This window comes from Harmonia axyridis, chromosome 3, assembly GCF_914767665.1.
Source record: "Harmonia axyridis chromosome 3, icHarAxyr1.1, whole genome shotgun sequence".
NCBI lineage: Eukaryota > Metazoa > Arthropoda > Insecta > Coleoptera > Coccinellidae > Harmonia > Harmonia axyridis.
In genome coordinates, this window is record NC_059503.1 from 31,964,952 (window position 1) to 31,989,518 (window position 24,567).

Sequence of the window (24,567 nt, forward strand, 5' to 3'; positions counted from 1 at the left end):
ATCCAGGAGTACTGATGGAATCATCGGTAAGATGACGTCGAGCCGGTGCTTTCCTCAATTTTTTATAGAAAAAAAATCAAGGAAAGCACCGGCTCGACGCGACGTCAGGAGCTTTTGAGCGCTTGTTGATTCTCAGGACTATTGCGCCCTTGGATACCTCATAACTGAAGACTTAGGTTATAGGTATGTATGAGATGTGATGCCCTAGTCGAATGTTACTCCTAAATGAACTTAGAACTGAATTTTACAACGGATTCGTCATCATATCGGGTTAGGTTAGGTTAGTCATCATTTAGTTGAATACCTTTTGAGTACATATCTGGTTAAAATTTTAAAATTATAGACATTGTGACGAAATGCTACAGCCTGCAGCATTCTGTTCTGGTGACGAGCGCTCAAAAACAGTTGTGTATACTCACTAATTGTTACGCCACTGATGTGCTGGTAGATCTACTAAATCAAGTTCTTTTCTATGATCAGGCAGTTCAAATTTTGATCTATTTATTGAAACATTTAAATAAAAAACAATCAGGTTGATTACATTTTATTGGATTTTTAGATTATTGATCATTAGCTAAAATGAATACAGCAATAAATAAAGAAGTAAGGAATTTGATAGGACATATTTTAGGGGGCAAGGCAAGTCTGAATATAAAAATCTCATTTTTGATGGTTACAGTGTTTTGTCCTTGTATAAATTAGAAAATTTTAGGATAATCTTGAAATAATAAATACCAAAGAAAAGCACATGATTTCAAGACTGAAAAGAGGAGACACTATGTCTTTTGTGAACAAAAGAGAAATGGATTTAGCAATAGAAAAAATGGCTGAAAAGTATGAATTCCATGGTTTTGCACCACAAGCCGAATATTTAAGGAAAATATATAATAAGTACATGAGTAAGATATCTAAACAGGACCTTCATTCAGCTCTGAACACTCTTCGATTTCTCTTGTACATGTCTGAAAGTCCAACAACTAAATTCATGGAAAATCCAGAAGATTACTGCATCGTTCAAGAAGAAGATGAAAAAGAAGTTATGAATTGGGGAGAATATCTTCTTGAAGGTATAGAATTATATACTCCAGAGCAATTTGATGACTCAAGTGTGAGTTAATAAATTTATTCCAGCTTTTATTACAATTAGTTTTCAATCTTTCGTTTTAGGAGGTTTCAAGTGAGTTTGAAACTCCAGAAGAAGATCTCAGCGAGGCTCAAATTGTAGAATTTGAACCCATTTTAGAATCAACTTCTAATGGTGTATTAAGAATGAATTATGATGTAAATCAAGAGCTTATGTCTACTATACAGCATACCTGGTATAATAATGAGTATTACACAGAAAAACCAGCTAGTAAAAGAGAAGAAGCTAACATAGGAATTTTGTGGTGAGGAGACATAATATTCAGAAAAATCTATAACATTTTGAAGAGGAATTGTAACAAATATACTGTCAAATTATGGAAAAGGATATTTGGGTTGAGTGATCTTTAGAGAAGTTGCACTCTATCAACTGAAGTAGTAGTGGGTATTTAATTGAATTGGACTGAATGCCCTCACACTGCTCTAACCAGGGTGGGCGTTAGGGGTAAAACAGTGAAGCAACTGTTTCAGGCGCCTCTTTTCGAGGGGCGGCAAATTAGACCCGTTTGTGGCCGGCTTTTCATATTTCTAAATAAAATATAGACTCGATTCTTAAAAACAACATGAGGTTGGTCCGGTCCTCTGCGTTTATCAATATTCCCTGCAATAGAAATTTCCAAACCGTCTTTACTAAGTCGCCTGTTTAATAAATAACACTTGGCAACCCAACCAATATAAACAGCATTGCCTATTACCCTAATTAAAAAGGATGAAATGTATTTCACAAAGACAAAAAAAACTGTATCTTTGCTTTCGAATTATGTGGAAGTTGTTTACACATTCAAGACATGGAAAATTCCTACCATTTTGCATTCAGAACTAGTTTCTGTAAAATGCCAAATGTTTTCTGTGGAACACATGTTTTTATTCCCAATCAGTTTTCGAAGCTTTGCATGAACCACCGCCCTCTGTATCTTGTGTTAGGTAATCTTTCATCGATCGTCTTGTAAATGTGAAAATCAGATATATTACTTACGCATTGTTCATCGGCGTCGAAGAAATCCAGGAATAAATCAAAGTATCTACAGCGTAAAAAACATAAAGTAAATAGAGATATAGACATACATTTTGTTTTATTGGATTTGACTTTTCTGCAAAAGCAGGCACGTCAAGTATTATTATTATTCTTAATGAAAACCAGGAAGCTTTCTTCGTTCCTTGTTTTTGTAATTCGTGGAATTTAGTAATTAACGATGCAGCTTGTAAGTCTGGTGAAGAATCAAATTTTTCCTCTATTGTTCAAGAACTTTTCGTATTTTTCTCAAGTTCAACTAAATGGTGGGGGTATTGAAAACAATTTTCCACTAACTCTTAAAGGTCGTAGTACCACTAGATGGGAAAGAATAATTAACGCTATGACTCTGCTAAGGTATCAATGGAGAGAAATATATGATACTCTTTGTGAAATCGCAGCGAATGATGAGAACAAAGGGGATACTAGAAGTAAGAGCAAAAATTTTTAGCTTTGAAAATTTCATGCTTCAAATTCACATGTTTGATGGTGGGTACAAAAGCTAACTTATACAGAGTCGCCTGATTGTTATTTGATGCTTGTGAATGGATATGCTGCATAGAGGAATGGGTTTCTATAGAATTGATTTTCGCTTGTAAAAAAAAAACCAATTCAGATAAAATTGTTTCATCTCAACCAATTACACTAAAAGATAATCCAGAAAAAAGATGAAAATTTGGAATTATTACATTTAAAAATCCTCTGAGGAACAAACCTGTTTCACCTATTCGAGTATTGTTTAATTGAAGCAATACTCAGAAATACCTATGCTAAAAAGAGATAAAGACCTCATTGAGTTTTGGATGAAAAAAATTCAGCTCGATCAGAATTGAATGAGTTAGCCCTGAAATACCTATTCCTGAGACATCTGTACCTTCAGAAAGGGTATTTTCCAAGACTGGCCATTTGAGAAGCCTTAGAAAAAATCAACAAAAATGGTTTGAACAATGGAACATGAAGGTTGATGAGCCCAAATCAACCCAGGTAACATTCACAATGAGAAAAGGGGAGTATACTGCATCAAAATCAATAATGAATCTATGCAGCAAATGTTATCAATGGACCTATATCTAGACGAAAAACTAAATTCGAAACAATACCTATTAAAACATGGAAACAAGTTGATCTTAGATTCAGCAAACTAAACTGGCTTCTGGGAAAAAAATCTAAATTGATACTAGACAACAAAATCTTCATATACAAAACAGTGAACAAATATTCTTCTTTCTGTTCAACTTTTCAATACTATATTCAATTAATATGCATTATATAGTGTAGTATTCACTTATTTTTCCTTCAAAAATTTTAAGGGAGGAATATTTGGAAAAAGAAACACATGGACTCCTTGGATTAGATAAAATAAGTTTTATTTCTGAATACAAGGTTATAAGAGAAGTATTATGGCAAATGTTTGGAACACATAATTCCTTTGTATTTTACTTCAAAGGAAATGAATTGAACATTAGAAATAATATATCTATAGGTAGTGCGCGAAATGTAAGTGTAATTAAAAGTTTATTTTATCATTCTTAATTATCTCTCTTCTAGGTTACCTTCAACTCATTTCTCAAACAATTTCTGGAATATATAGAACTCCTTGAATTCTTCAGAAACTTCATAAGTTCCACAAAAGATTCATGCCAAACATATGTTTGTTATGGTGTAGCCATTAGGAAAAATATTCTTGACCCTATTTATAAGAAATTAATTGACATAGAAGATATTGTTAGGAAACAAGGTAAACAGTTGAAAACATGCTCAAACAAGTTGCAAACTGAACAGTGATATTTGCATATTATCTTGAAATTAATATTTTTAGATGAAACTTACACTCTACTAAAACTTGCAAATGAACTATCTCCAATATTCAAACCACTTGTAACCTTGAAAAGTCTACATGATCAAATAATACTACCAATGGAATTGCATTCAGCTCTGTATTACTCCACAAGCTTGCTCTGCAACTTGCATTCTAGTCTGAGACAGTCTTCATCAAAGTTGGAAAATGATATTAAACTAACCATGTATCTAGAGAGTCTCTATAAGTATTTCACTCTTATCGACTCATGGTTGTGTAAGAATGATTTTTTTGATAGCGATGGAGAATTTATTTTGATACAGTAAGTGAATATACACTGCTCAACAATTGATAAGGATCACTTACTTGTTCTTAATTTATTTTTGAAATATTCGCTCCAAGATTATAAATTTAGTCAGATATCAGAGTATTTTCAGTTGATAATATGGTTCACTTGAGAAAAAAATGAAAAAATGAAAAGTTGGAAAAAAAGACTTTATTAGGAACACTCAAAATTCTGTGTTTGAATAACATAAAAATGTTATGATGAAACCACAAGAAGGCTGAAGTTTCGGTTAAGCTAGTACCTAGTTGGTCCCCCACGAGCTCGTCTCAAGCATTCTACCCTACGAGGCATACTTTCGATCAAACGATTTATAAAATTTTGGGGCAAATTCGTCCAAATATCCCGTAAAGCGTTAGAAAGGTCCTCCAGGTTATTGATCGGTTGTTCTAAGGTTGACAATTGTCTAGACATCTCAGACCAGACATGTTCGATGCAATTCATGTCTGGAGAGCGAGCTGGCCAGTCCATCCTATCAATAGCATGAGTTTCTAGCGCTTCATTAACCAGACGACTACGGTGTGGACGGGCATTATCGTCAATTAGAATGAAATTCTCGCCCACGGCCCACAGCCGCAAACGGAACAATTATGGGTTCAATAATCATATTGTGATATCTCTAGCTGGTCATGGTGGTGTTCTGCAGAACAACCAACTCTGTGCGTTGGTTCAAACAAATGCCTCCCCATACACATATAGAAACTCCGCCAAAAGCTGTTGTGGGTACCATAAACTGTTCTGCATACCTTCGACCTCTTTCCCTCCAAGCAAGAATACGTCCATCGGAGTTGACCAAACGAAATCTAGACTCATCCGTAAAAAAACATCGGCTCCAATCTTCAAGTGTCCAATTGCGGTGCTCCTCAGCCCATTGCCGTCGATGAACCCGGTGTTCCATATTCAAACGGGGATGTTGTACCCTCCTACGTGCTCTCAAACCACGAACATGTAGTCGTCGTCTTACAGTCTGGTTCGAAATTAGAACTCCTGTTGCAACTCTCAGTGATCTATTGAGCCGCGACGCCGGGTAAGTGGGATTTCTCCTAGCATTGAGGATCAAAAGACGATCTTGGGCAGCTGTTGTACTGCGCTGCCGACCTCCCCCATGAACATAAGCTACTGAGTCGTTTTGGATGAACCTATTCCAAGCCCGACTCACGACACTTTGCGAAACATTCAACCGCCGGGACACTTCTCGCTGGGACAAACCTTCCTGTATCCACCGTATGATTTGGTCCAGTTGCACAGGAGCCAAACGTCTTCTCTGCATGACTGATAAGCTGATATTGTTCTCATTTCTTCAATTATTGTCACCTTATGTGTTTGAACGAGAGAAAAAAACAGATTTAATAACAAATACCACATTGCTTTTCACTCCACCTGTAACAGCCTACAGATAATAATCGATTTTGTGAACAAGAGCCGATGAAGTGAGGAAGACTTTGATATAATCAACTCAAAACATCTTACTTTTTCCTTAGAGAACATATAATGTACAGATATTCACGAGATAACTTGAAAAAAATACAAATGAAGAGTTCATAAGTGATCCCTAGCAAATGTTGATCAGTGTAGTTTGTTATGCATTAATGATAGTTAAGGTCATCTGAATAAAATAATAACACTGAAAATTATAAATTAAATATTTGAGATTTATTCCTCACTGAATTTATTTAATTAACTGTACAACTTAGGTATTACTGAGCTCCTCCTTCTCCGGTGGGCAATGATTTGATAATGTCTGAATCACCTGCATCAGTAATGGACATCGTGCACACTCGGAAATATTTTCCACATATATATTACATAACACGGGCCTAGCGCACAGCTGGCACCACAAGTGCCATATCACTTTTTTTCTTGTTAGTACCTAGCTTCGAAAGATACTTGTCAACATTTGAAACTGATATACATAGTTTAATCTGTATCGAGATAATGAAAATTAACTGACGTTTGTTGTTGTTTTAAAAGTGAAAAAAAGCGAGTTTTGTGTATTTGATAAATCACTATTTCAATTGTACGAATAGAGGTATTTCATTAATACGAAAGGTGTTCATTATTATCACATTATTTCATTTTCCTGAAAAATCTACTACAGATATGATGAAGCAATTATAATCATTATCAGTTTTTCATTTTAGAACTAGTTCCACCCAAACATTGGAATATAGAACTAGTCCCTTGCTGAGGTAAGTAAAATATTCACTTTATTCTTCAACTGAAACCTTACTTGCTTACTATTTCCTTAGTGCCAGAATTATATATGAGATAAATGAACCAATAAATGAAGAATTCAAGAAAGATGGCATAATCAAAATAATCTGTAGTAAGGTGTTGCATATCGCTAACAATATCAGACTTTTGTTTCATTTGAGAAAATTTGATTTTTACAACAGGTATACAGGTATATTCCTTTTATATTTTACTTCTGAGTTAAAATATAGTTTATCCTTAAAATTTTCAGAGACCCTCCATCAAGAATTGATAAGAAGATTCCTGATAGAACTTTGTAAGTTCTTCAAATACAAAGACAATGATATTCTGAAGAATCTATCAGGAAATGATGAAACCCAAGGTCCAAGGATGTTGACACTGAAACATCCAATAATCAGCGCCAATAAATGTAAAACAGTTACAGACATGGACAAACTTGAAAATCTAGTTGATACAAATAATGGTTTTTTAATGAAAGCTTTTAAAGACTTCTTTTTCGTCAATAAAGAGAATGTTGAATGTAAACCAAAGATCATGACTCTATTTGAAAGGCAAGGCTCAAATATTGAAATATTTTCGCAGTTTTGAATTTGAATTTTGCAGAATAAGTAAAATAACCAAGGGACTTTTCCCTTTGAGAAATACAATAGAAAAGATTTTTTTGGATATACTAAAAGAAAGATACAGTGTATGTGGCTTGATGGTGAAGAATACACTTGTAGAGGATCATCATCTTGATAAGCTGTTTGAGTTTTTGAGAGCCCTGTTTCTATTCAGTGACGGCTCTATTTTTCCATTTTTTCAGCAGTTCTTCAAAGAGGTGACAATTTTATTATGTACAAAAATTTAAATTTCTTTTTCAGTATGTTGCTTTTCCTTATATAAATTTACCATTATTCTGTATAAAAGATTCTAACTCCCAACTACACTTTATAACTATGAGTTAACCTCTTTTTAGATGGAATATCTTTCCAAAAATCCTTGGCGATACATGAGGCTATCATCGAATCTAAAAGACTTGATATCTGAAAAGTATCCTTTGATATCATCTAATTGCGAAGTTACATTACAATCATCAAGTGAACTGTGTGAAGACCCATTGGATATTTGCAACCATTTGAACATAATGGTGTCGTTGAAATGGCCTCTAAGTGTGGTTGTAGCTGAGGAAGAGATAAAAGTATATAATTCAATATTTCATTTCCTCATCAAGCTGAAATGGGCCTTGCATACCTTGAATGGACTCGCCCTTAAAGGTGATAATTTTTATGAATCTGGAGGTTTTATCGACATCATTCGGGAATTATTCAGCCAAATACTAGTCAAATAACAAGAAAACGATGTATTCACATAGTAATGCCAAAAGATGTAAACTGTACCTTTGAGGAGGACAAATTTCTTGGGTTTGCTAACATGAGTAAAAACTCACTGAATCACTTATGTGCTTGTTGGCCCGAGATTTAAGAACTACAAAGGGATTGCTCTTTAGCTCTTCATTTATATCCCAATTTGATTATCCCAAGTTTTGCAAAATGTAAAAATATACCTCCGAAATAGGTAATTTTGTGGTTTAATGCTTAAATCTCCTTGAGAATCACAATATCGAAAATATATCATCATAAAAGTTTTGATGTGCTTAATGCGACTAACAAACATTTATTGATCCACACATTTCCATACTATTGCAAATTGGAACATTTTTCCATATACAGGGTGACCACGGGAAGTATTTACATTTTGAAAACAGCAAAACGGTGTTGATTTTTTAAACAAAAAATTTATTTACTTTTCTGACATGTTTGTTAGGATATGCCATTCAATTTAACTTGCAAAAATAATGTCAGGAAGGTGACGGCCGTCTTCTCTGATGGAGTTTTCAATTCTGTTGAGGAAGCTCTGCCATACTAGCTGTAGTGTCTCCTCGGTGATTAGTGCCACCTCTTCACGAATTGCCTCCTTCAAATCTTCCAAATTACGAGGTTTGCGTTGAAAAACTTTCTCCTTCAAATGTCCCCACAAAAAAAAAATCGTGCCGTCGAGCTGAACGACCAGGACTCGTAATCATTGCTGTTCTCACTCTTTCAATGTTCTCTGGAGTCCTCACTGTTCGTGTAGCGCCTGGTGGTTTTTTCGCCATAATGTTGCCTGTGGTCCGTAATCGTTGGTCGGGTAGGTACAGCTCCACGCCGTCCTACGTTAAAATGAATGCGAAAATCACGCTGAGCCGCTACCACTGAATCATTGTTTCTTACATAAGAATCGTACGGAAACACGCGATGTTGAACTGTCCACGGCTCCATTGCGACTGGAATACCTAAATGGCCACTGCTAAGGAGGTAAATGACCGCCCGCCCAACCCCCCTAATTTGCCAAGGCCGAGTACAGTCGCATCAAAAATGTAAATACTTCCCGTGGTCACCCTGTATATGAAAAAGTTAGTTTTCGGTAATATCATCTAAACTATGCCATTTATCAATAAAGTTGGCCATACAAAAGTTAAAGAGCAATACATTCTGCGTTGGATGAGAGAAAAAGTATGTGTACTGAGTGAAAGGACCTTTCTAGTCCAGCCCTACAAATTGGAGAGGAATAACTTGGCCTGCCTTTGTCCACTGATAGTTTGCAACAACACAAGCTTTCTCTTTTCTTCTCATTCCTTAATTACCATCGACTGATGGCTGGCGCAGAAACTGCAGAAAGCTCTGATCCAATAAATGGAGTTGCGTCACTTCTACCATTTCGTTACCGAGAATCCCAGAGTGATCAGGTATCCAAAGTAGGTACCTGATTATCTTCTCCTTGTGTGACATTTTGCACTAGCATTAACTGAACCAAAAGTGAAACACGCGCTAACAGGGCTTCTCTGCTGTGAGTTATATGTACAGGGTGTTCTGATTTGTTTCCGACAAACTGAAACGGGTGATAGATCACATCATTTTAAGCAAAAAAGTTCCTATGAACATGGGTCCGGAAATGCTTCGTTTCCGAGATACAGGGTGTTAAAGTTCGCGTTTTTTTTAATATGTTTTGACTGCTTCGAAATCCTTTCATGAAATTATTCCTATTCAAATATTAAATTTAAATTCATTTTGAAAATTTCTAAGGCGGAATGCATGCGGATTTTCTATTGCCCACTAATAAGTAGAAGTGGCCGGTATGCTATGTAATTGTTGTTTTTAAGTGTTCTGAATATTCTGTTTCCTGGAATATTGCGTTGTTGGGATGCTTTACGAATACTGAGTTTTTATTTTCTTTGAAGGTCTGTAAAATCCAATTTCTCTGTAGATGATTTCTTCTTTGTATGCTTCGTTCGGGCCTTTGGTAACCAATACCATTTTCCTGTATTTGTTGATAAGCTATTAACTTAGTTAACTATAATTATAATTAATGACATCTGAACCTAACACACTTCAAATCTGTCATTGTGTATAGCCATTTTAAATCTATTGCCGCAACAATTGTTGAATGTAAAACAATCAATCGTTCGAAGATGTCATTTGTGCATTCAACAGAACGGTGGACATTTCGAACACCTTCTTTAAAAATTATTATGTTATTTTGTTTTGTTCTAAATTGTTACTTCTAAAAAATATTTAATTTAAAATTATTACAAATTTGTTTCTACATGTTTTAGAGATTACAAAAATATGGATTTGGCTTTAAATGCGTTTTTCTCTGAAACGGTTGCCCCTAGCAACTTAAATGAGTTATACCTTTTTTAACAAGAAAAGTCAGGGGAATCCATTTTTTCAGTCCAGAATGACGTACAGGGTAGCACAGAAAAGTTGCTATGGTTTAAAGGAGACGAAATGATTGCCAGTGGCGCCCTCTAGAAAATACAACCAAATCGACCACAAATTTGAATTTCTCACCTCAAAAAACCCTATGTACCAACTTTCATGCAATTATTTGGAATCAGTCGAAAGATATTTAAGAAAACGCGAATTATTTTTTCAACTTTAACACCCTGTATCTCGGAAACGAAGTATTTCCGGACCCATGTTCATAGGAACTTTTTTGCTTAAAATGATGTGATCTATCACCCGTTTCAATTTGTCGGAAACAAATCAGAACACCCTGTATATTCAGTTAATCCTGTACGATCCTTGGAAAGAGAATCAATTTCATCCCTAGCACTTTTTAAGTGTTGTTTCAGTTTTTACATTGATTTGTACTCAGTCGATGTTATGTCTTTTAATAAGTTACCATAGGTGGTTGAAAAATACATAAGAATATGTAAAATTCATATGTTTTGGCATTTATGTGTAAATGTATTATTTTCCTTGTTATTTTACTCAAATCTTCAATATCTGTATATTGAGTATATAATTATTTCAGATATTTTTGGAGGCGTTTCCAAAAATTGTAGTAATCGTGTGAAGACTATCATGAGGAAATTATATGTACTTAGATTTAGATTGCTACAATTGTTGAATTTTATACACAACTACATTCTTTGTTTCTGTCTGATGAAATGTTTGAAACAGTTCGAGTTGGATTTTGAGAAATCGAATGATCTTGATTCAGTTATCAAATCACATTGTGATTTTGTTGAAGAGGTTGAGAAAATGGTGGTTATTCTAAATGATAAAAAGAACGAATACAATTTCAATTCGGTGAGTAGATCAAAGTATCAGTTATAAATTGGAGAATTTCATGTGGTCAAATCGGGGAATGTGTTTTCTATTGATGTAGATCTTGACCAACAACTAGAATTAAGAATTCTTATTTGTTCTAGGTGCTCCATTGTGTTAAAATCTTGAAAATGTTATGGAATGATTTGGAAATGGCTTTAGACAGACAAATTATTTATTCAACCCATATATTGTGTGAAAAATGTAAAACAAATATAGAGTCCAAAGTGAATAGAGAATATCTCTTGAATTATTGAAATAATAATTATTATTTTTTTGTAAGAATTGATTAATAAATTGTTGAAGAAATTTCTCATGTTTTAACAAAAACTAACTGGTAAATTATGAAGTACCATGATGTTTACCAATAACCAACAAAATAGATATTGAAAGATAAAAAATTATTAATTTCTTTTTAAGGTTTTGTGTTTTGTATAAGAAGAGTTTTGAATGAAAGAGGTTCTTCAATGTGGTGAGATTTAACCGATATATCCTGGTTTCTTAAAATAAATTTTTCAATTCAGGTGGAAGTTAAGTAATTCGGCGGTGCGTTCAAGTTGTTCAATATCATTTATATAAAAAGAACTCCTATACATACTCAAGCTTTGGTCGTACATATGATTTATGCAGTTTGAGCATCATTTTTATCGAGTGATTTTCAAAACTGCTTCAAATAAGATATATCTTAGTATTGGCCTTTTTTGTAATGTTGGAGATTCGAGTTCTCTCACAGATCTCAAGTGATCGTGTTTCCAAAGTCCTTCTGTTGAAACTGTTTGTCATTACAAACAGTTTCGAACCTTGCGTGTTGTAGGAAATAGCAATATTTTTAATTATTTTGGCTGTCTTTTCCATTTGAGTCTTTTAACAGATCTTTATGGTGTTATAGTGGGTTGCAGTAAAGTTACTATAATCTGCAAACGATGCACTGTTAGTCTCAATCCCATGGTATAAGTCGCTTAAATATGTAATGAAAAGCAGGGGCCTAAATCATATCCCTGTGGAACCCTGCTGCTGCTGTGAAAGGGAAAGTGCTTACTTGCACTTGACCAGATAAGAAGCCCTGACCGATCAATCTCAAGAGATCACCTCTAACTTAAAATGCTTAATACATGTACTTGATGTATTCTATCGGTATTTTCTCAAAAATCGAGATAAAAAATATCAGCCATCCAGTCTAGTAAAAAGGTTAGTGAATCTGGACCTCCCAGGTAGAAACTCATATCACTGAGATAAAATGATGAATGTCTCCAGAAAAAATGTTGCTCCTCTGTTTGTTAAGGATCAATCGAGATTTGGTTTTTACACCTCAGATAGACATATTACAGCCTAGTGATGCAATATAAGGTTAATTTTGGAGATATCTATCGCAGGGATCGGAAAGCTAGATGATCATTTATTGCCGAAAGGAAAATAAGGGGTATTTTACGAGAACACCCTACCAAATATTCCATTTATTGGGATATAATTCACCTCAATGCACATTCCTATGATAGTATACGGTTACCTTGAGGAAATTGAGTTCCAAGTTTTGAATTAACCTACAACTAGTGAGGGCTTAAACCCAATAGAATATTTCTGAGTCTAGTTTTAAAGAAGAATATGAACCCTTAATAATTTCCTGACAGATCAGTAACAATTTCAAAATGTCAATTGAAGAGCAGAATTTATATACACAGGTTAAGAGACCGTTCACATGACGAGCGGTTTGAAACCGCGCATTTACAAGTACATACATGAATTTTCTTCGAAGCGTACACATGCCTCCGCGCGTTTTTATGGACCGCGCGTAGAGCGCGGTTCTAGAGCTTGCCCGTAGTAACCGCGCGTTGGCTCGCGGTTTGAGATCATAGCTTTCTAATTTAACAGTTCAGATGACCGCGCTTGCACGAGCTGATAGATGCCAGAGACGTATTTACGTATTTTCCTTCGATCCGTTCGGTCAGAAATATTTCAAAATGGAACCGGACGCTCCTAAATTATTCAAAGATGAAATTGAGAATTTTCCTGTAATATGCGACATGACAAGTAGTGTATATTCAGATAAAAACTCAAGGAGACGGGCTTGGAAAGAACTCGTCATCATATCCTGTGAAGGAGATGCTAATGAAGAAAAAATATTTATTATGTGACCACATAAAAATGATTTTATTTAGAAATCATGAGATACGCGTAGAACAAATACAAATGAAGAGAAATAGTATCAAAATAACATTCACCTACCACTTAACAGCAGAAATCTACTATACTAAGTAAATGGTTCTAATTATAATTATTCAACAATAAATTAAATATTATATTCTTAAATGATTTATAATTATTTATTTCTTTGATTTCATTAGGCAGTCTATTGAAAAACTTTAAACAACTGTATTCTAGCTGATGTTTGTGTTGAATTTAATTTACTTTTTTTTTCCTGTCGAGCCACGTGTCCTGCCCACTGCCACTTCAATTCTGCAACACGCGCTATAATATCTACGACTCTAGTTCTTTGTCGGATTTCTTCATTCCTTTTTCTGTCTCTAAGACTGACATTGAGCATAGTTCTTTCCATCGCTCTCTGCATCACCCTCAGCTGGTTTGCGGTCTTCTTAGTTATTGCCATAGTTTCCAGGCCATATGTCGCTACCGGTAATATGCAAGCATCGAAAACTTTCCTTTTAAGGTTTATTGGGATGTCGTTATTCCTGAATATATATTTCATCTTTCCAAAAGCCATCCAAGTTAGCCTGATTCTTCTTTTTATCTCTGCTGTTTGATTTTCTTTGCCGATTCTTATTGAGTGTCTTAAATATATATATTCTTCTACATTTTCAAGTTTTGTGCCGTCAATGTTTATGTGTTCTGTGGTGTTGTTGATAAGTTTGGTCTTCGAAACATTAATTTTCAAAACGACTTTTTTCAGAGCATCAATAAGTTGTTTTAACATCTCGCTCAATTCCTGCATGTTGCTACTTATTAGGACGATGTCATCGGCAAAACGAAGATGATTTAAGTAGGATCAGTTTTAATTGATGAATAAATAATAGAAACTATTCGATCTATAATTACCTATCAAAACTTAAAAACGTTTAATTCTCACCTAAATCTGATACTGAATCCAGATTCAAACCAAAATGTAGAATTCAAACTGAATACGGGCCGTTACGGCAACGAGCGTTAACCGCTTGGCAACCGCGTTCCATGTGAACGGTATCCAATTATCCACCGCTCATTCAAACGCGCGTAGACCGCTCGTCATGTGAACGGGCTCTTATTCAGATCACGCCAAACCAATTGGGCTGGAGGTGGCATTACTTAGTATTGAGTTCATCTTTCATCCAATGCATTGAAAAACATTTAAATCCCAACCCATTTATTCAGTAGATTCTTTGTATTGCTTGGGATGTAGCATTAAAAAATATTCGAAGTATCATAATAGCTGCATATTCTATTCTCTTTTTTCCCTTTAAAATGAATTAAATGAATATTCTTTCTGGGACTGAATAAATAAACAAATTCCAGTTATTTTATTTCCATTTTATTACATGAATCAAACCTGATGTCAAAAATGTGTCTAACAAAGAACAAAGTGCATATATTATATTACCCAATCTTTGTTCTTTCTTATTTTTATCTCTTAATATCATGTTTTAAACGCTCAATTGCACTCAAAATTCTTTACACTAATTATATAAACTCAAAATTATACTTCGAAAAACATTCGAATTTGAATTCACTTAAAATGGAGTATCTTTGATACCACGCAGGGTATCATCACCAAACTCTCAGTGCAAAACCAGTCCCAACTCTTGAGGTTTCAGGTTCGGGCATTTCCAATTATACAAATAGTACTGTAAGTTGCCATCACCTATACCAAACTTGAGGGGCTCAAGAAACTCCTTGTTGTCCATTAAGTCCAAGGCATTGAAGACATCGAAGCCAAGGGATTTTGCAGAAATGAGAGCGTCATTCATCAGTTCTACCCAAGGAGTTACAGTGGACACATTGTAGAAGGAGTAAGCCGCTTTCAAGAACTTGTGAACTGCATGGTGCATAATAGTGGATGGTAGGGTGTAGTAACTCACAAAGTCTGTGATTTTTCCTTCTCTTTCTACCACAAAGCTGTCAACGATGTTGGGGCGTGGTAAGAAGAAATGGGTGAATTCTTCTAGGGAGAATTCAGGAGCCAAGCTGAATTTTCTTAGATACTACAACATGAAGAAATTTAATAGTTGAGTCAAATACAATCAATCATATAACTTAAATTCTATAGCAGTAGTTTGGTAAATTGAATCAAATAAAGGATATTTATTGCTGTAGGGTATTGGATAACTTTTTTTATCGTTTCACTTTCAGGCAGATATTTTTTGGAAATAACTTTGTTTAATTTCACGGCAAGATTTTGCTAGGATAGCATTTATTTTGATTTAATTCAATATTAACATTAGACAAAGTACTGAAATCGATTATTACTGATTTTGTTTCGATCCATCACTTATGTACTAGATCTAGTAATTGTTTTACTTTACTAGTCTAATTATTTTTGAATCAGACACATTAATAATCTATTGAAAAGCTTGTCTTCTCAACCAACTATCTGGTGGGGATGACTTTTCACATACACCTTTATGTAATCCACTAGACCCTCTAAGGTGAATTTGAGAAATCGAGGTGTGAAAAAAGGAAAAATGTGGTTTATACAAAGCCTCTTTGACGAAATTTTGCCTTGAACCATTATTGTGTGTGTCAAGATATTACTTAGTCATTGCATTCCCCAAAGAGCTGAATAACAATGGAAAATTAATAAAATCAAAGTTTGTAGGATTACGCATGATTTTTGAACTTTTACGATATTACAAAAGGATTTTTTTTAGACTATTGAATTACTCTTGATAGAAACCACATAATATTATTGGTAGGCATTAGATAGTTTTTATAATAAACTAATTTGAAGTAAAATTTTGTTTTGTAAAATCTGTCTTTTCATTTTCTCACCTCACTAAGCAATTTATGAGCTGGAACAAGATCTTTTTTGGTCATCTTTCTGAAACCAGGAGTTCTTGGTGTATCAGGCAGCTTGTACAGTTTTAGAGTCCTCTGCAGGGTCATGTTGCGTGAAAGATGGGAAAACTTTACATCAATCAGCTTCTTGGGATTGAGTGATCGGTGCCAGTAACGACATGAAGTAACTGGTTTAGGCAGAATTATTCCTGCAGTGTAGACTGCTTGAAAGAGGCCTTGAAGATGGACTCTTCTAGTGATTTCACGAATTAGCACAGGCGCTACACGTTTTGATCGCAGCTTCTTGTGTACACAAAGGAAATTTATTTCCACCATTGGCTTTGCACTGCAAAAACATCACAAGGTATTCTTAATATTATATATCGACCAGATGTCTTCACTCTTCAACTTACGATTCTTTGATATGCAGCGTTGCTGGTACTGCAGAAATGAATCCAACCAGTCTGCCACTCTTTACTACCCTAACACCACATAACCACTCTTTTTTCCAACCAGGGGGTTGAAGTGCCCTGAAATTCAGATGAAAACATTACGTAGCAATATATTGAGAACAAGCCATTCTTTATAATAGAATTTATCCATTCTTACTATTCCACTAAACAAAAAAAAATTTGCAAATACTTTTCATCAAAATTAATCAAAATACTCTTTCATTTAATAATGCATTTTATAGGTTCCTCAATAGGAAATGATGAAAGCAGTACCGTTAAGTCAGGAACTTTAGAGCGCTTGTTAATTCATGCACCAATTGAATCCTTTGAGAACACAAAACTGTATATATTTGTATAAGAATATATTTATTCAATTTTGTATGATAGGACAATCTGAGCATGGATGCTACTAATTTATTATCAATTGACTATTAACATATCAATCGATAATAACTTAGTAGGATCCAGGCTCTCTTTGGAGAATAAACACTCAAAAACTGCTCATTTCACACTATATGTTCATTATTTTGTTCAGATTACCTCAATTCATTTGAAAAAAGTTTGCAGATTCAGGAGAGATATTTTTTCATTGAATGATTCCAAACTATTGAAAAAAATGAATGTAAATTATATCTATGTCTATTTCAAAAGAGAAATAAGATGGAGAGAATTATAACCACCTACCATTGTAAAAATTCTGGCTGGTAATCGAATCTGAACATGGCATCATCATCTTCCACATAATTCTCATTTAATAAATTATAAAGTTCCTTTAATACTAGAGGATCCTGAAGATTCAATGTATCCCATTGGAAACCATCTGGTAAACTATATGGTTCTTTCCTTATTTCAGAAGGGTCCTTATCTGATTCAATAGCTTCACTTACAGTGACTTCTTCATCTAAAAAAGGAGAGTAATGTATATCTTTAGAAGGAATGTCTAATTTAAATGATATTTTCAAGGAAAATATGAATGGAAAATAAAAATCTCACCTAGTTGTGGTACAGGCTGCGTTTTCCAAAACTGAAATTGTTTTGTCAAAGCCTCTTCAGTGGTTTTAGCAGGTTTCTGTGCCATCGTGAGAGCTTCCATAGCAGCTCTCAAGTCCTTGATAGAGATTGTATTATCATTTCCAGTTAGATTCTTCAAATCTTCAGCTTTTACTTCTTTCTTAATTTTATTAGTGTCCTTCTTATTCATTTTAACATCCTCTTGTATTCCATTCTCATCCAGATTATTTTCTGCTTTGTGATTCTCTTGTTTTTTTGATTTGTTTTTTCTTTTGGAACTGAAAGTAATCATGTTATTCAAAATTTGGAATGTATAGAGGATATAGCCTTTAAATTGTAAAAATAAATTACTTCTATGTATATTTGCAAGAAGGGTAACTATGAAAATGAACATTTTAAAAACCGATCCTGATCAACTTAATGAAACTGATACCAATTCAGATTTCGTTTCGCTCACCCAAAAGGGTCCAGCAAACCGGCAAGATGTATAGCGTTATAGATTTACCAATCGTTCCATATTTCACCGGAAATACAAAATGAAAACCCAATATGAATCATGAACTGACAACAACCACAAAAAGATACTTCATTCAAAAAATCTATCAGTTTAACAACTCACCTTTTACTTTGTGGAGGACTGGTAATTTTCTCACCCAACCCATTTTTAGAACAATCTAAAATTGATTTATCATTATCATTGTTTTCCGACATGATTCCAAATTATAACCAACAATAACTTTAACTAATGAAAGTACACAGAGATTCAGAGAAGATATAATGCAATGTCATACGTCATAATAAATGGAATTTTATAAAGTTTCTTATCATTGAACTAATTTTCTTATATAAATACTTTTCTATAACCATAAGAGTTTTTTTTATGAAAGTAGTACTAATTTCAGTATTATACAATAATTTACTTGAGTGAATGTGATCTTTGCATATATATAGTTCAGTTTAGCTCAAATGATAAATTTTTTTATCTTTTATATGTACCTTGTTAACAAAAAATGACAGTAGACATAAGTAGTTCAAGGTTAAGAAGAGGTTAGATCTTGTAACTTGTTGATGTTTATGGTATAAATATAAAATCATAATTCATAGTACGATTGATATTAGCGTTGATACTGGTGTGTTCACTGATTACATTTTGTTTAATGTAAGGCAATAAAGTAGTGTCAATCCGAAATGTCTAATCATTAGCTTCATTTCCTCAAATTTGCATAACCGAAGATATAACAGTTTTTAAATAGAAATGATACAATTGAAACACTGTGTATTATTTTTTGACGTTTCTTGCGTCATTTGAATTTAGTAGGTTATGCCTTTTACTTTAATCATGGAAAGATACAAGTTTCAACGTTCACAAATTGTTAAATTGTTTTTTCAAAATCGGTGTTCATTTATGAATACATAACAGGCCAAAATTGGCAAAATTCAATTTTATTATTCAATATAGGACGATATATTATTCAATATAGGACGATACAACGATTTTAGCGATCTTCCAACTTTTCGATACCATTTTTGTAGTACGATTTGTCTTTCGTTTCAAAATAGGACTCAGTTTCGGCGATTACTTTTTTATTGGCGCTAAATTTCTTTCCAGCGAGCATTCTTTTGAGGTCTGAGAACAGAAAAAAGTCGCTGGGGGCCAGATCTGGCAAATACGGTGGATGCAGAAGCAATTCGAAGCCCAATTCATGCAATTTTGCCATTGTTTTAGTTGATTCGTGACACGTCGCATTGTCTCGATGAAACATCACATTTTTTCCTTCAAATGGGGCCTTTTTTTTTAACGATTTCAACGATCCAATAACGCTATATAATAATGTCGATTGGAGTCCGGAGTGAAATGATGGAGCCATGTTTCATCCATTGTCACATATCGACGCAAAAATTCATGTTTATTGGACTTAAACAGCTTCAAACACTGCTCACAATCATTAATACATTGATGCTTTTGATCGATTGTTATCTCGCGCGGCACCCATTTTGCACACAGCTTTCTCATATACAAATATTCGGGAATGATATGATGTACACGTTCAGATGATATCTTCACAATGTCTGCTATCTCGGTCAACTTCACTTTACGGTCATTCAAAATTATTTTGTGAACATTTTTGATTTTTTCGTCGGTGACAGCCTCTTTTGGACGTCCACTGCGTTCGAAGTCTTCGGTTTCACCACGTTTAAACTTGGCATACCAATCAATGGATGTTGATTTTCCTGGTGCAGACCCGGAAACTCTTCCTCAAGTCAAGATTCTGCTTCAACTGTACTTTTTCCCTTCAAAGAGCAATATTTTATCAGCACACGAAATTGGTTTTTTCCATTATTTTTTCAAATAACAAAAGTAGCAACACTCACAACGAAATATTTCACAAACTAATGGTTGGACTGCTGTAAAATTTCGACACGTATCGTTTGAAGGTTGGTACTAACTAAAAATCATGTGGATTTAATACTATCACCGCCATCTGTGCATCAGACCGGGGACTTTTCAATTGGTCTAATATTGACATAAATCCAAGAAGAATTAATGCAGGCAAATTTGAGAGTAATTTTTTTAACACAATATAAGTACCAGTACCAAGTACTTAACCGTAATTACTATTCGGTACCACTTTCAAATTGTCTACGAATCGGCGAATAGTGAGTCGATTTTCCGTATGTTGAATTATGCTTTATTGCAGTTATCTCTTTTATCCTTTTGTACAGGTTGAAATGGTCATGCTGAGTGGGTTATATGGCTGGAATTGGGATTGCCTGTCACCTTTCGAGCCAGTTTTAGAGAGGATTCATGGGGGGAGATTAAGTGATACAGTGCACCATTCACTTACGGTCTTCGAAAGACTCAATTTGAAAAACAAGCTTTGGACGCTTGTATCTGGTGGAAGATTCGTCGTAATCCAGAGAATCTTTGACTGATCTGTTGGGGTGTTTTATCGACTTCCCAAGAGTTTTAGTTGATTCGTGACACGTCGCATTGTCTTGATGAAACATCAGCTTTTTTTCTTCAAATGGGGCCATTTTTTAACGATTTCATCCTTAAAACGATCTTTGACTGATCTGTTGGGGTGTTTTATCGACTTCCCAAGAGTTTTAGTTGATTCGTGACACGTCGCATTGTCTTGATGAAACATCACCTTTTTTTTCTTCAAATGAGGCCATTTTTTAACGATTTCATCCTTAAAACGATCTTTGACTGATCTGTTGTTTTATCGAATTCCCAAGAGTTTTGAGGGCGATTTCATGAAGAAATTTCTTCAACGGCGGTAGGTTCGCCTCGCGATGGAGTTGGGTATTGCGAACAAACCAGGGCGAATTGAAGGCGGTCCTGATAAATTTATTTTGGAAAACTTGTAACTTACTGAATTTCGACGCGCAGTGTGTGAAGGCCCAACACTTTGAAAAATAAGTTACACTGGGACGGACAGTGGTCTTGTACAAGATAAGCTTGTTTTGAATGGATATGCTGCTGCGACGAGAGAGCAGCGGAGACAATTTGGCTTGCTCTATTTTACCCTTTTGGAGGGCGTAGTCCGGGTGCTGGTTAAATGAGAGATTCTTGTCCAAGCTGACTCCCAAGTATTTCACTCGGGGTTCCTAGGGGATGTCGCGTCCGTATACATTTGGACGTTAATTAAACATTTTTTCGGATATAAATAATTTCAAAATATATTTTTTTGTGTTCGTTTTCTGTTGAAATTTCTATTGATAATTTTATTGTTCTTATGAGAGTAAAAGTCAGGAACACAATCACAAAAGATCAAAAATAGGTGAAATACGTATAATTTTGAAACATTGGCTTGAAACAAAAAAATATATGTATATGAATGAAAAAATAAATAGATAATATCACAAAGAATGTTTCATGTTTGGAATATATGAACAGAAAAATCTCAAAAAAATTACCGGAACAGAATTGGTTATAACATTCGAAAACAAAAATTATTACATGCTTTATATAAAGAAAATATCACCTGAAATACAAATCTAAAATATAAATTATTTAATTATATACCACATAATAAAATTACAGAAACAAATTTAAATTACTACAATAATTTACTATTGTAATTTGAAAACAGCAGCTGATGGAACTTTTTTGCACCTGTCAAAATGTTGCCAGACTTGGAGAATAAACTCTCGCAAGGCACAGACGTTGTTGCAACTGCACAACATGTTTGCTTCACCAAGGCACTCAAGTGAGGGTAAATAAATTGATTTTCTCGCCACCAAAGCAGAGGATCTTTATGCCTATCCAAGGTATCATCCTCTGAATATCTTTGAAACTCTATACAATTGCTCCAGAGCTGACAGTTTTTCTAACTTTTTTTGCCCTCGCCATTGATAACATCATCAACTGTCTTCCATACGGAAAATTTTTTCCGTTTTGGTATTTCAGTACCTTTCCTTTCAAGTCACGGATGCGGAAGTTGAAAGAATCAGCTCTATTCTGTAACTTCAAATCGAATAGAGATGGTATGAATCGAATAGAGATGGTATGGATCGAATAGAGATGGTATGAATCGAATAGAGATGGTATGGATCGAATAGAAATGCACTGGAATTGTTTCGAATTCTTATTCTATAATATAACTCAAGTTAAATTAGTACGGATATCAATCACGAATTACATTTGGCGATAGAAGAAGAATTGGATACAAAATACCAAATTTGGACGCGATAGAAGTGAACCATTTCGATTTTTCAGATTACGATCCGATTCGTTCATTTCTATTCAAGTTACATAATGGGGCCGATTATTGTCCTCTTTACCTGTACTTGCATCTTTTTTTCGATAATTTCACTTAAAGCAAATATGAAATTTTTTTCACCCTTTCTACAGCATCGTTATTTTTGAAAGCGTAACCATTGAAACGGGGATCCAGAAAAATACAAATGGAAAATGTATTGATCGTTCCAAAATCCTTACGGTTTCTTTCACCGGTGATCCAATATTCTCCATCTTCATTAATTCTTTACATATAGTATAGGATCCCGATATAAAACGACCTTCACCGAGATGCTTATTTGATAAAACGTATTTTATATTTAATTTAACATGTCAATAAATATATCATTATGGGTTGCCTAACAAATTTTAGTCCAGAGTAGGTTTAATTAATAATCAAAAAAAAATTTTTTCGAACATTGCACCGGTTTGCTTATTATAAATTCTATACCAATCGAAAGTATGAAGCCCATAAAATGTGCAAACGTTAGGTTGCCTATTTTTTCCGGTCACAACTCTCGGGTTGCCAGGTATAAACAGGTGAATCTATACTAGCATTTTGCAACGGTCTGACTTTTTAATCAAAATCAATAAAATTGCCAAATGTGAGATAATGGTATATTTTCAACGGAAGTTTACACACCATCTGTTTTCAATGAGGCACCCTTCGGATATTCTATCATTCTTCGTATTTATTCTCAGCCGACAGAAGTTTTATGATTTTATTATGTTTAAGTAGGTACGTTCTTCTAGAAACACGTAGAACGTAGAACCTCAATGAGAATGAACAATGAATTGATTCATAGAAACAGTCTAGACATCCGAATTTTCATATTCCCAATCGTCTCGGTTATATTTTTTAAAACTACCAAAATCTACTAAAATCTACCAAAGGATTTCTTCCTACTAAAAACTCCATGAAAATGCGAAAAATCTACTAAAAAAGTAGATTTCTACTAAATCTGGTAACACTGTATACGAGTCTATCGCTATCCTATTCATTTCCAAGAACAAATAGCATGCGCACTCTCTTTCTTTCACTGGACGGACTTCAAACAGCTGCTATGCTGTGTCCTCTCTCGCAGCAATATTTAACTTTTTAAAATTAGACAACCGGGATTCTGGACTGATTTTTCGCAGGCAACCCTATACCACTGTGTTCATAATGAAATAATCTTTAATTTTATTGATTTTGATTAAATAGTCAGACCGTTGCAAAATGCTAGTATAGATTGACCTGTTTATAACTGGCAACCCGAGAGTTGTGACCGGAAAAAAATAGGTAACCTAACGTTTGCACATTCTATGGGCTTCATACTTTCGATTGGTATGGAATTTATCTAATAAGCAAACCGGTGCAATGTTCGAAAAAAAAATTTTTTTTAATTATTAATTAAACCTACTCTGGACTAAAATTTGTTAGGCAACCCATATGTGATATATTTATTGACATGTTAAATTAAATATAAAATACGTCTTATCAAATAAGCATCTCGGTGAAGGTCGTTTTATATCGGGATCTTAGACTAATATATTCAAAAACCTCCGCACTTTCGTCGGTACTACGGTGGAGTTTGCAGAGAGAGTTTGAAATAGATAAAATTAATTGAAAAATTTCGAATTCAGTTTCCATTTGCTGAAAGAAATTTGAAATACAATATTGGTAGAACGAGTTTGATATTAAATTGGTGAAAACGGGTATTACATTTTTTATTCTCTCAAGATATATTATTCTGTTGGAAAGGAGAGAGGGCAGATAAGAATTTCGAAAAATTACTGTTTTTGGAATGAATTAGTCAGTAGCTAATATGTGTAACTCCAGAGAAATTTCAGATCATCATATTGGAATTCTCATATTCGTAGGTGTTTATTGCAAAATTTCATCAACTGAATTCTAATGAGAGAATAAAAAGCCTTGAAAATTGTGATATTTTCATTTCTAATTCGAATTACAATTATGAGATGAAATATATTTGGGTAATCAAAAGTCAGCAATTGTCACAAACTTCACAACTAGTCCAGCAGACGATTGCATTCACCTGACTGAATGAACATACGTAAACAAACATGTTATATGGTATTTAAAATATTTGAATACATAACCCCAAATTGTTTTGATCAAGAAGCAGATAATGTAGGTATCTACGCTCGAAATAACAGTTATTTTTAAAACCTGACAAAAAATGGCCGATTTGTAACAAGTGACCATGATTAACCAATAGAAAATTGAAAC

The 24,567-nt window shown here is 34.2% G+C and overlaps 2 protein-coding genes across 2 annotated transcripts; one reads left to right on the forward strand and one right to left on the reverse strand.

Moving 5' to 3' along the window:
* Positions 1–482: 482 nt before the first annotated feature.
* LOC123677022 (gamma-tubulin complex component 5-like) lies at positions 483–11,453 on the forward strand. Its single transcript, XM_045613427.1, has 13 exons — positions 483–639; positions 713–1,108; positions 1,168–1,388; positions 3,466–3,652; positions 3,704–3,893; positions 3,975–4,275; positions 6,438–6,485; positions 6,546–6,700; positions 6,761–7,061; positions 7,114–7,330; positions 7,469–7,766; positions 10,849–11,126; positions 11,249–11,453. The coding sequence occupies exons 1-13, from the start codon at positions 580–582 to the stop codon at positions 11,399–11,401; spliced, it is 2,805 nt and encodes a 934-aa protein (XP_045469383.1). The 5' UTR covers positions 483–579; the 3' UTR covers positions 11,402–11,453.
* A 3,195-nt stretch (positions 11,454–14,648) lies between these two features.
* On the reverse strand, positions 14,649–18,544 carry LOC123675871 (glycylpeptide N-tetradecanoyltransferase). Its single transcript, XM_045611411.1, has 6 exons — positions 18,210–18,544; positions 17,573–17,868; positions 17,264–17,480; positions 16,541–16,657; positions 16,122–16,473; positions 14,649–15,334 (listed from the first exon to the last, which is right to left on the reverse strand). Exons 1-6 carry the CDS (start codon positions 18,299–18,301, stop codon positions 14,912–14,914), a joined length of 1,497 nt encoding a protein of 498 aa, XP_045467367.1. The 5' UTR covers positions 18,302–18,544; the 3' UTR covers positions 14,649–14,911.
* Between the last annotated feature and the right edge of the window lie 6,023 nt (positions 18,545–24,567).

Excerpts from the sequence above, each read along its gene's own strand:
- LOC123675871 (XM_045611411.1), bottom strand. The coding sequence starts at position 18,301 with ATGTCGGAAAACAATGATAATGATAAATCAATTTTAGATTGTTCTAAA. Across the intron at positions 16,658-17,263 it reads CAGCCAGAATTTTTACAATG|GGCACTTCAACCCCCTGGTT; the intron begins GTAGGTGGTTAT and ends TCTGAATTTCAG. Across the intron at positions 15,335-16,121 it reads CTCATAAATTGCTTAGTGAG|TATCTAAGAAAATTCAGCTT; the intron begins GTGAGAAAATGA and ends TTCATGTTGTAG.
- LOC123677022 (XM_045613427.1), top strand. The coding sequence starts at position 580 with ATGAATACAGCAATAAATAAAGAAGTAAGGAATTTGATAGGACATATT. Across the intron at positions 6,701-6,760 it reads TTTTTACAACAGGTATACAG|AGACCCTCCATCAAGAATTG; the intron begins GTATATTCCTTT and ends TAAAATTTTCAG. Across the intron at positions 7,331-7,468 it reads TTCAGCAGTTCTTCAAAGAG|ATGGAATATCTTTCCAAAAA; the intron begins GTGACAATTTTA and ends ACCTCTTTTTAG.